Consider the following 13,455-nt stretch of genomic DNA (forward strand, 5'->3'; position numbering starts at 1 on the left):
TCCTAATGATTAGTTCATAAGTGCAGGAGCTTAACGACAACCAATGTGATATTGGGAGAAATTCCCCGGATCTAGACTTCCCCGTACGCGCCCGTATCGACAAAACCAATAATCATGCATCGAATGAGTTAAACAATGTAAGCATTACGCAAAGAGGAAAAACCCTAACTAATGATGAAAGAAAGCATAGATCTTAAATAAAAGATGTAAAAACAAATTCCATATATGAGAGCTTCACAAGATTACATTGATTCCCCAACAAACATACAGAGTTTAGTTCACCATATTCATGGTGAACCTAGATGAATAACAATGAAAGAATGAAAGATAAAACCCTAAAAAGGTGAAGAGGAAGCCTCAGCATCCAAGATCCTCCTTCAAAGGGGTGGAAGAGAGAGTGTTTGCTTCGTTCCAGCCAAAGATACCTAACCCTAGGAAACCCTAAAGCTTATATATTATTCGTAAATTACAGAAAATTAGGTCCAAGCCCATTAAAGTGCCGCTCAGCGGTAAAATACCGCTCAGCGGTAAGTGCGTGTCACGTTTTCTCCCCTCAGCGGCCATTTTGCCCCTCAGCGGATCTCCCGTAAGCTCTTGAGTGCCGCTCAGCGGTAAACTGCCGCTGAGCGGTGACTTCGGCTTCTCTTTTTGCACTTTTTGATGTCTTTTCTGATTCCATATCTCTCCTTCTTCACTTCTTTCACCAAATTCACCTTAAAACCTGCACAAAAACACTGAAATCAAGCATAAACCTGCCCAGCTCTCTTATTTATGAAAATATGAAGAAAACCATGATTTCAAGCTAGTTTCTAAGTATAAAGGTTGCTTTTAGTATCAATTTTAAGCATGAAAATAACAGTTTTTCAACTGTTATCACCTACACCCAGTATTTGCTGACAGGAGAAGCTGGACATTGGTGGAACAGTGTGAAGACAATCATGGAGAGGAACGAGACTCCTATCACTTGGGAGTTGTTCAGAACTAAATTTTACACTGAATACTTCCCACATAGTGTCAGGTTTGCTAAGGAGATAGAGTTTCTTGAGTTGACTCAGGGCAACAGGTCGGTATCGGAGTATGCAGGCCGTTTTAAACACCTGCTTCGCTTCAACACCATGTCAATAAATGAAGAATGGCAGTGTCGCAAGTTTGAGAATGGCTTGAGGAAGGATATAAAATTACTGGTGAAAGGATTGCACATTAGAGAATTCTCCGCTTTAGTAGAGATGGCCCATGATATGGAAAAGACTAAGGGAGGACCAGAGGGACCTCAGAGACAGCAGAGCCAACCACTCAGGGTTGGTGGACCTGTGATATCCCGGGGAGGCTCCAGTTCTAGAAGGACCCCTTTCTCTAGATCCTCTTCCTCCGTGTCCAGGGGTTCTTCCTCACAGTCATCAGGGCAATCCAGTTTTGCCAGTTCCGTTAGATGCTTCAAGTGTGGTGGACCACACCTCCAGATTTCTTGCCCTCAGTTAGAAGGGTATAGGAGGTGTAATATCTGCAGGCAAGAGGGACACTATGCCAGAGACTGTCTTACTACTAGGAGGCTAGGACCACAGCCACACCAGGCTGGCAGATCTATTCAGAGGGGCGGGCACAGACCTCAGGTAGTCGGGAGAGTCTATGCGTTGACTGGGGCTGAGGCAACTAGTGCAGGTAATTTAATTGTCAGCAGTTGCTTGTTATTTGGAGCTTCGTGTGTGACGTTGTTTGATTCGGGGGCGACACATTCTTTTGTGTCTAAGGCTTGTGTGGAGAGGCTTGGTTTAGTTGTCAGAGAGCTTCTGTGTGATCTAGTGGTGTCTACACCAGCAGCTGGGTTAGTCAGGACATCTAATGTGTGCTCCAGATGTCCTATTGAGGTAGAGGGGCGCAGGTTCAGAGTGAACCTTATTTGCTTACCTCTACAGGGGCTAGAGGTAATTCTGGGAATGGATTGGTTAGCAGCCAATCGTATTCTTTTAGATTGCGGTGGTAAGAAGCTAATATTTCCCAAAGAAGATGAAGACTTGTCGTTATCACTCGGTGTATTGAGGCAAGACATCTTCGAGGGTGTCAGCTGCTTCCTAATTATGTTTCATATGGACAGGACTTCTAATTTAAACTCTTTAGCGCTTGGGAACCAGAGTGTAGACCTTCTGGTTGTGAATGACTTCATGGATGTTTTCCCTGAAGAAGTTCCTGGTTTACCTCCTCCGCGAGAGGTGGAGTTCTCTATTGATCTGGTCTCAGGAGCAGGACCAGTATCCATAGCCCCTTATCGGATGGCTCTAGCTGAGCTGGCTGAGTTGAAGAAGCAGATTGAAGAGCTATTAGAGAAACAGTTTATCCGGCCTAATGCTTCGCCGTGGGGTGTGCCAGTGTTGCTAGTAAAGAAGAAGGATGGTAGCTCAAGGTTGTGCGTTGACTATCGACAACTGAATAAGTTGACGATCAAGAACAAGTATCCATTGCCGAGGATCGATGATCTGATGGATCAATTGCACGAAGCTACGGTATTCTCCAAGATTGATTTGAGGTCGGGTTACCATCAAATTTTAGTGAAAGTCGATGATGTGTAGAAGACGGCATTCAGGTCCAGGTATGGCGACTATGAGTATGTGGTTATGCCTTTTGGTGTGACTAATGCTCCAGCCATATTCATGGACTATATGAATCGAATTTTCAGACCCTTCTTGGACAAGTTCGTGGTGGTGTTTATACATGACATACTTGTCTATTCTAAACTATGGTGGCGACTCCAATCTCTTTTTCAAACTCGTTTTCTTTTTTCGGGTCGTCGTCCCATCGCGATTCCGGTTGCGACAACATCATATAAACTCTTCACACATGACACCACACTGACTTTGACTGTCCGGACTTAGAATGATTGTCGAGCTATGACGGGTTGTGCACTCGTGGTGATTTCTACTGCTTTGCAAAGCCATTGCCAATGGGTTTCACCCTACCACACTCACGAGGTTAGTCTATACCACACCTTGGAGCATACTGGAATCCTCAAAGACTAAGACCTTCTACTACTCTTCACGACATGGATCAATCCTCTCTACTTGAGAATGAAAGACCATTGGAGTTTCAAGATAACCCCCAAGACTGAGCTTGTGCAATCATTCTAAACATACTTGAATCTCAACAAGAGAATTCACTTTGAATCACAATATAGGGCACTACCATGTAACCTCTCCTCGAGGTTCATGGAATTACGTCCATCAACCATACCTTGAACTTACAACTTTGAAAACACCAACTTTCACTTTGAAACACAACTTACAACAATAACCAATGATACAACATGATACAACTCAAACATACTTCATAAGGCACTCAAAACTTCTTTTAAAACAACTTAAGACCAAAAGAAAAGAGTGAACTAAACCTGAACCATTCGCAGAGCGAGACCAGAGGCTTCTCGCACAATGACCCAACTCGTTGTGCGAATCCTCAGACAGAGACCCACCCCTCAAAACCATTCGCACAGCGGTTAAACTCGCTATGCGAATAACCTCCGAATTGTATCAGACCCCAACCCCTCGCATAACGTCTCACCTCGCTATGCAAGAGCCCCAAACAGTGGCTCAAACTCCCTAAACACTCATAGAGCGCACCTATTCGCTATTTTTAATAAAATTAACAATATTCCCAGACCCCAACCAATCGCATAGCTTCCCGATTCGCCATGCAGATCATCAAACAGAAAGCAACCCTCTCAACCCATTCGCATAACGCGCCCACTCTGTAACATCCCTTGTAGGACATTAATAATAATAAAAATAATCTTGTAGCATGAATCTTATGAAAGTTTTTTTTTTTTTTTGAAAATAATCCATCACATAAACAACCATACACACATCGTAAGTTCATACATTACAATAAATCAAATCTTAATTGTTTCCTTAAAATAGCAAAATCAAACGAACATAAATAAGAAAACATTATAAAAATCCCAACAAGTTTTATTTCCCATCTCTCTCGAAGAGCTATTCCAATCCAGCTTTATCTGCAATACCATCTACTCCCGTACAAGTACGATCATCGTAGGTGGTAACCACAACCACAACATTTCAGGGTGAGTAACCAGATATATCATATCATAAACCCATTACATACAAACTTTAACAATTTCCATGACTTAATATAAATCGACAAACATGACCTGGCATACTAGTCTTTCATAAACTAATGTCGTTTCCTTGTAATTCGTCTTCATAACCTATTCTCAATAACAAGCGACTCGAGTCGTCTTCCATTGCGACTTCAGACCTATCTCCCCGACTCCTCAAGGACTAACGAGTAAAAACATCGATACTACGCGTAACGATGCACTATACTCAACACAAGCCGAAGTCATTAGCGAGACATTCACCTCCTCGCGCAGAAGAAGGTGACACTCGAATCTCAGTCTCACGCGAGACTTGCATTAGTATTAAAATGCTCATAAGACAGACGAAGTTACAAGCAAATAACATAATTTATGTACCATCATCAAACAAAATAAACGTGCTCAATCACGGATTCATACATATTCTCAATAACATGTATAAATAAACCAATATTAGATCAAGAAAATAACCAACAATTCTCAATAATTGTTTTAAAATACTACCAAAGAAATTACAGATTCATACATATTCATCGAACGCTATTTGGACGGACACTATTCACCGAACGTTATTTGGTCGAATACTATTCGCCGAACACTGCTTAAACGAACGCTATTTTCAAATCACCAAGCCGAACACTAGTAGGACGGACGTTAAAAATCAAGCATAATCCGGCCGAACGCTACAAAACGAGCACCATATTAGTTTGAACACTATTTCACCGAACGCCAAAACCGACCGTTATTAAACACCATTCGGCCGAACGCTAACACTTAGCACCACAACCAAACACTATTCGACCGAACGCTACAAAACGAGCACCATATTGAATTCAACACTATAAAGCCGAACGCTAAAACCGACTACTGTTTGGACGAACGCTCAACGATTGAAACCTAAGAATATTAACTCAAGGCCGAACGCTCACATCATAACCATACCAAGGCCGAACGCTCAAGATGGAAACCTAAGAATACTAACTCCTGGCCGGAAGCTCACATGATGACCATAACAAAGCCGAACGTTCAAGATGGAAACCTAAGAAAACTAACTCCTGGCCAAACGCTCACAATCACAACAATACCAGGGCCGAACGCTCACTTCACGACCATACCAAGGCCGAACGTTCAAGATGGAAACCTAAGAATACTAACTCCTGGCCGAACGCTCACAATCACAAGAATACCAAGGCCGAACCCTCACATCACGACCATACATTTGCCGAACGTTCAAGCTGGAAACCTAAGAATATTAACTTAAAGCCGAACGCGCAAGATTGCTACCCAAGAATTCCAAGTTAAGAACGAACGTTTATACTCACTAATAATATATCAATACCGAACACTCAAAATCAAACACTAGTAATCTGGACACCATCAGGACGAACGTTTTGATTCTTGGTCGAACCCCTAGTTCACTTTGCCGAACACCTAAAGTACTGGATGATAGTCTAGAATCCTGGCCGAATTATTACAACTTAATTGAACAGTATTAAATCAAAGCCTGACCGAACGGTAGCAAAATCAAGAAATAACCGATCACTAGAAACTAACGACCGAACGCTCATTAATCACTAATACCCAAAACCGATCGTTCAAGATCCAAAACTTAAGAATAAGCAACTGAAAACCGAACGCTCACTTATACCCAAAAACCGAACGTTCAAGATTCAAATCTAAGAGGGTTAACTTTCGCCGGAAACGCTATAATCACGAATACATCAAACCGACAGTTTAAGATTCAACTTAGAATATCAATTTAAGGCCGAACGATTAAGATTCAAATCTAAGAATCCAAATTAAGACCGAACGCTAAGGATCACCAACTGAGACTACCAGATTAAAAGTGATCGCCGAACGCTTACTAAACAAGCCCAGAACGAACTTTAACGCTTGTTACTGGAAGAGGCAAGATCGAACGGTTAATTTGTCCGACTACTAGGTTGAGCACTAGTTGAGCGAACGCTCGTTCTACACTTTACAATTTGGCCGACCACTATTTGGTCGATCACTGTGCGGACGAACGCGCGTTTCTGCAGAATTCTGCAGAATCGCACCAGATTTCCAGAAACCGCAATTTCATCCCGTTCTTCCCAGATTTGCATCAAAACACAGATTATTTCAACAATCAAAGAATTAAATCTAGCTCTCTTTACCTTCTACCCATCATACAATATGATATATCCCAAGTTAAACCCCTTACCTCTTGAAGACTTCCTTGAATCTAGAAATGCAGTGTCTTGATCTCCGTCCAAATCCAAAAGCGCTCCACTTCACCTCTCCCAGATTTGCAGCAACTCTTCCAGTCTGTAAAGCCTCCCCCCAAACTCTTTGAATCTACGAACTCTTCCCTCTAAAAGGAAGAAAAACTGCACTCTTCCGTTTCTCCCTTCCCTTCTAGTGTTGTGCCCACTAATAATGGAGATGATGGTGTTTCTCGGTGGTTGAAGCACTACAAAGTGGAGTGACTCATCCTCCATCAGCAGCTGCACCACTCCTGAACAGGGAGCCCCACCACTACCAAAAGAAAGAGAACGTGCGGTCCTCACGCCCTCCACCAGCAGCCGAAAGTAAGCCACCTTCTCCATCACTTCCATTATATATATATATATATATATATATATATATATATATATATATATATATATATATATATATAAATATGCGGTCCTTACATTCCTCCCAACTTTGAAAATTTTCGACCTCGAAAATCAAGGTATTACTCAAATAAGTGTGGATTCTCTTTTCTCATAAAATCTTCTAGCTCCCAAGTTATCTCTTGAGTTTTCTCATTCCAAAAGCACCTTCACCGTGCAAATCTCTTTTCCCCGCAACTCCTTCGTTTGTACTTCTAACACTTTTATTGGTCCGACTTCAAAAGTAAGATCTTCACGAACTTGAATGTTGTCTTCCTCCAAAACATGAGTTGGATCAGAAACGTACTTCCTTAGCTGCAACACGTGAAACACATTATGCAGGTTTGCCAACCGTGGCGGTAAAGCTACCTCGTATGCTACTGGTCCAATCTTCCTAATAATATCATAAGGACCAAGAAACTTTGGTGATAACTTCCTTGACTTGATAGCCCTACCTATGTCGGTCATCAACCTATGTCGGTCATCAGTGTCACACGTAGAAATACGTGATCTCCTTCGTTGAACTCAAGCGGTCTTCTCCTCTGATCTGCGTACGACTTCTGCCTGCTTTGAGTTGCTCTCATTCTTTCTTGAATAAGCTTCACTTTCTCAGTAGTTTGCTCTCATAGGGCACCCACTTCACACCAACCAAACAACGAAGGCCACCCCCACCTCAGTTCACCTCTTTAACCTCTGCTACTAGCTACCTATAAAAAAAACCCTAATTAGTTTATTTCCCCAATTTAAAAAATGTAACCCCATTTCAAATTCCCAATTCAGCCTGCCACGTCAACTCACTTAAGCCACCTCATTGCCACGATTGCACAAATCACATACACAGTCAGAAAAACGTTATCAATTATAACGGCGTTAAGTGGGTAGGATTCAATTGATACAAACTTCAAAACATAGGTATCAAATGCCTACATTTTTAAAACCGGGTACTAAACAGCAAATTACCTCCGAACATGGGGACTAAGTAGGTAATTAAGCCAAATTTATATGTTGAAGTATGAATTAAATTCCATAAGCTCACCCTTCGTTTTCCTTGTGTTGTCTCTCGTCCTTGTACGTCCGTCCTGTCATTGCAATTATCATCCGTGTGGATGTGAGCAGAAGGCGAGGCTTTGTTGGAGGACGTTATTGAAGAGGAGAACTTGGTGGACGTTGAAGTTAAGGCCGAGCCTTAGGTCGTCCAGCTGAATTTTTTTTTTGAGACTTTAGTGTTTTGTAGTGATCGTTCGGTATTTATTTTGTGAACCGTTCGATCCTAGTGCTTCGTTATTTCTGTCAAGTTACAATCTGCTTCTGTACTTTATGCCGCTCGACTTTGTGAGCGTTGTTTTAATGTAAGACTACACTGTGTGACTATTAATTGTAATTAATTATAATTTATGGTTATTACTGTATTTTGGGATGTTACAAATATTTTTATAAAATATTAATTGTTTAATTACACTTTTAGTTTTCTATCTTTGTTTGGAAATTCGTCTTGTAATTTATTTTTTTCAATTAAGTTTTTATTTTCTTAAAAATTCATTCAATTTAGTCGTGTATTAGTTGATAGTATTTTTTACTTATTTATTTATTATTATTTAAGCAAAAAATATCACACAGTTGTAATATTATGTAGTAAGTGTGTAACATCCCAAAATATAGTAATTACCATAAATCAGAACTAATTACAATTAACAGTAAAAATGAACAGTCTTTACAATTAACAGAAAATTTACGGTTCAAAAGCCGAACGGCTTTGATACAAAATATCGAGTGTATTATAGCAACAGGAATTAAATCAGAACGAACGGTTTTACAGAATAAAATAACCGAACGTATAAACCAAAAACGGACGTCCTAAACTAGAAAGAAAAGACGGACGTCCTAATGCTCCGCTTTCACTTCCACTTCAACTAAATTTTCTTCTTGGATCACCTCCTCCAAGGTTGCTTCGCCCTCTGCTCACATCCACAACGGATGATCATTGCAAGACAAGACGAACGTACATGTACGAGGGACAACACAAGGAAAACGAAAGGGTAAGCTTATATAATTTAAGTTATACATCATCATATACAATAAACATATCATTCCACACAAGCACGTAGTTTTAACATATAACAATCATGTAACATTATATATATATATATATATATATATATATATATATAAGACGACCGTCCGGACTGTATGATCTGTGTAGTTACAAGCGTCCCTGCACCCGAGTGGTGTAGTAACTGGGATACACTCAACAGCTGCCACTCGAGGTTAGTCCGTTTTTACGTCGCCCATGTTAACTTATGGACTAAGGACCTCCTGCCATTCACACGCATGACTTACCCTCTCTACGTGAGAAGAGTAATCACTGAATATCAAGATGGACAGCCTGGCTTAACTTATCCACAGTCATACTTTACCAATCCAATAATCAACATATGAGTCGTTCCTCCCTGGAACGCTCGTTCAAATCCAATATCGTACAATCATTTAATATAGTGTTCAAACACCTTAACCTTTCATATTTACCACATTTTCATTCTATGTTCCACTCTCTTAAAAAGACGAACGTTCAACTTTATAAAGGAAGAGGACGAACGTTCGAAACCAGATTTAGAAGAACCCATTAACAATCAGAACGACTCCAGAATAATAAGACCATTTTCAGAATATTTTAAGTACCAAGAGGTCAGGTTGACTCAACTTGTACGAAGATACATGAAGATAAATACTTAACTACATTAGGAACTTTTTGTTTAAAAAGGGGAGGCTGCCAATTAATGACCGAACGCGCCAACATTCATTTACTAAGTATTTTTGGACGAACGCGACTTACGTTCGTTAAGGAATCAAAAATAAGGACGAGCGTTCAATCTAAGACCGAACACTTCATTAATACGAACGCTAGGTAGATGACCGAGCATAAATCATGACGAACGCTTGGTTTTAAGACCGAGCGCTACTCAGGACGAACGCTTGGTTTAAGACCGAGCGCTATTTAGGACGAACGTTCGGTGTAAGACCGAACGTTACGTATTTTAAAGTTTATGGTATTTATATATAGCTGAGCTGAAACGAACGCTCAGACATTCAAATGGGGACGCTCGTTCTCGAGCGGAGTTCTTTCCAAATGAAGGAATTCCAGTCTAAGTTATTTCCAGGAAAAACCGAACGGTATAAGACCGTACGGTGACGAGCGTATTTTATCATAGGAAGAGTTTATCATATCCAGATTTTTTTTCCAACTTTCTTAACTTTAACATTTCTCATACGATACATACTTTATAATTTCATATCCACATTAATTTACATACTATACAGATTTCTTCACATTAATAAATCCAACTATACTATAGTCATACATCTTCCATACGAATCCAATTCAACATACATTTCAACCAACAGTAACATATTCATACAGCACCACAGGGTTCGTTCATGCAGATCCAGAATAACATATACATATATTTCATACAGACAACCCATATCATGCCTTCATATAATCATACAAGTATAAATTAAATATATAAGCTTCCCTTACCTGGATAGCAGTGTACGCCCTAATGCAAAAGTTGGGTTTGTCTCTTACAGCGTTCTACCCTCAGTTTCACTAGACACTTTCACTTGATCTAAATACCAAAATCAGAGATTACTCAGATACAGTCCATGCATGAACCGAGAGCATGGTTTCGTATGAAACCCTAAATGAACAACTACTAGAGAAGGGAACTTACCAGCTTAGATTCCAATTTTGTTCGGTCCAAAAGGAAGATCACAGCTGGACGAACGTTCCTACGGTTCTGAAATGGAATTCGGAGAAAAGCTTGGTGAGTTACAGTAGAGAGAAGTTTGGAAGTTTTAGAGAGAAGGTGGAGAAATTGAAGGGTTGAGTTTCGTGAGGAAGAAGATGAGTACGTGATGAGAGGGTCGCACCTCCCAACAAAAGTTGTGCATAAAAGAATGCAGTATAGACTAGGAAGTGACACCTAGGTCGTCTCTCAAGGACCAAATTTGGGTTCAGTCTCAGATCAACACGAAGTGGGGGGGTTTTGGGAAAGTGTTTTTAACAGTAATTGAACTTAAATTAAAATGGAAATTAAACACGGATGTAAACACAAATATAAACACATAATTAAAATGATTCGTCACTTAAAGCTACATCGTAACTAAAATATCACAACCATGAAAAATAGAGAACATCAAAATGAAAAACGCTTTAACCAAATTAAAAGTGCAACATTGAGCTAAACAATTTAAATGCAAACTGAGAATGGTGGGCAATTTAAATGAATGCTTAAAGAGATTAAACATTAAATGCTTGCTTGAATATGTAAAGAAAACTTAAACCCCTTCCGTGACACCACTAAAACAAATCACCCTTCTCCTCTTTACTTCCAACCGTGGCACCTCAAGGTTCCAACACGTAACCGTACACACCACTTCACCTACTACATTCAACCACTTTAACTCCAATACAAACCAACATGAATATTCTATTCTAAAGCAAAAGTTGATGGCTTGTTCACGGGTTCTGGGCCTTGCCCTTCCAGCAAAATTAAATGGAAATGAAGTCCATTAAAATAGGGTAGCGATATTCCAACAACGCAAATTTGACAAAAATTTGACAACGCCACGTGTCAACTTTTAAGTGGACGTAATTTGAATGTTATTTGTAATTAAAAATCTGATTTGGAGGGGCAGAAGTTAGGATTCCGAAAGTGCCCTCTTCATTTTCGAACTGTAACTTCTGTCGTTATCAACCTATTCTCTCTCCATTTTAGGGATTTGAAATTCATTTGAACTTCTCTCTTCATAACTGTTGTTCGTCCTCCATTGTAAGGGTTTCGTTTGTTTTGAAGATCTCTCTGTCCCGCTTCCCTGTGACCATTTCTTTGGTTTGAATCTCTGTGGACATTGGGTTTGTTTGTTTGAGTTGTAGATCACCGTTGTCTCCTTCGGTGTCTCTGTGAACTCGTCTTCTTTGTTTGAGTTGGTGATTACGCTTGTCTCGTTCGGTGTCGATTTTATCGAAGTTGTTACCTTTTTTGTGCAATGGGTTCGTCCGGTGACAATGGTTCTTCGAACAAGGTATGAACTTTTTCATGTTTCCGTATTCGTATTTTGGGGTTGGGTTTTTGGTCTTGCATCTGTTCGTCATTTTTTTGATGTTTTTTACTTTTGGGTTGTGACTTACGTTGGTTATTTGTATCAAAAAACAATTGTTTTTTGCAGTTGTTTGTGTATATGTGTTGCAGGTAAATTTGTTACATGGATTGTTTGTTGGTTGTCAATTTAGATGATTTGAAGAAACAAGAAAAATCAACAATCAATAGAAAACACATAAAAGTTATTAATGATGCTTTAGAGGAACAAGATGCTGTAATTGAAGAATTTGAAGAAGAGTTATCTGCATTGCAGGCTAAGCTGCTTGAAGAGAAGAATAAAGATGAAGGTGGTTACACTGTAACCAACATGATTTTTACAATAACTTTGAATGTGAAGTGAAGGAGGAGTTTACAGGTTGTTTATAGGTTTACAAGTGAGGTCCTGCACCATTGACACAGGACAGATGCACTTGTAATCGATTATTGGGACCGTGTAATCGCTTACCAGGAAAAAACTCCCCTTTTGTGCTGAAAGTTGAGAAGAACTACCCAGGCCTGACTTAAGCACTCCCCAGGGTTATTTTGGAGTCCTTTTGACTGTGTTTTGAAGGTTTTTTGGATGGATCATTATTAGAATACTTCAAGTTGGAATACTTCAATATTAAACAAATAAAAAAGGAAAAATAAAGGGTATTGAGTAATGAAAAATTATAACAATATTAACAACCACATAGATTAATAGGAAAACGTAACAACAGTTCAACAAACCATAAGTTTTGAAATTAAAAAGTACACAACAGTATTAGAAAACGTACATAACAGTTCATCATACATTGCTGCACTAAACAACTCATGACCATTAAACTCAGTCAATCTCTTTAGGCTCGACACTAAAACACCAAACATTATTAAACCGAATACTATTAACTAGAAACTGTTTGGACGAACGCTCAAAGATAAAGCCTCCTCGAGACCCAACGCTGCCTATGACGGAAACTATTAGGACGAACGTTTATAGTCTGCGTCGAATACCTAGATCACTTAACCGAACACATAGAGTACAGACCGAACGTCTAGAACCTTGGCCGAATGATCTCGACTTAACCAAACAGTATTAAATCAAAATCTGACCGAACGGTACTAAATCCATTCTGACCGTTCGGTACTAAATCAAATCCTGAGAGTACTAATTTTATCCGAGCGCTAAAATTTCTAATACACTAAAACCGAACGTTCATGATCCAACCTTAAGAATATCAATTTATAACCGAACGTTCAAGATCTAAATTTACCAATATCAATTTAAGACCGAACGCACACTAATACATCAAAACCGAACGTGAATATCAAATTAATACCGAACGCTCATGATTGCAACCTAAGAATACCACGTGAAGACCGAACGCTCAGGATTGCTTCATGAGAATACTAAATTAAGGACGAATGCCTAAAATCACTAATTCACTGGATACTGTTTGGACGAATGTCTAATATATTACTAACTTTACCTAAGGACGAACGCGAACGCTCGTTACCTTAGAACACAAAACCGAACGCTCATGCTATTTTGGCCGACCACTAATTGGTCGAGCAAATTGGACGAACGTCCAATTTTGAC

General features: G+C 39.7%; 1 protein-coding gene across 1 annotated transcript; it reads left to right on the top strand.

Moving 5' to 3' along the window:
• The first annotated feature begins 938 nt into the window (after window positions 1-938).
• Window positions 939-2,564, top strand: LOC148199949 (uncharacterized). The gene has a single exon (XM_088112799.1). It carries the CDS (start codon window positions 939-941, stop codon window positions 2,562-2,564), a length of 1,626 nt encoding a protein of 541 aa, XP_087968925.1.
• Window positions 2,565-13,455: the final 10,891 nt, after the last annotated feature.

The sequence above is a fragment of the Vigna umbellata genome, chromosome 4 (assembly GCF_029865625.1).
Source record: "Vigna umbellata cultivar VRB3 chromosome 4, Vumbellata_1.0, whole genome shotgun sequence".
NCBI classification, from domain to species: Eukaryota; Viridiplantae; Streptophyta; class Magnoliopsida; order Fabales; family Fabaceae; genus Vigna; species Vigna umbellata.

Excerpts from the sequence above, each read along its gene's own strand:
- LOC148199949 (XM_088112799.1), top strand. The coding sequence starts at position 939 with ATGGAGAGGAACGAGACTCCTATCACTTGGGAGTTGTTCAGAACTAAA.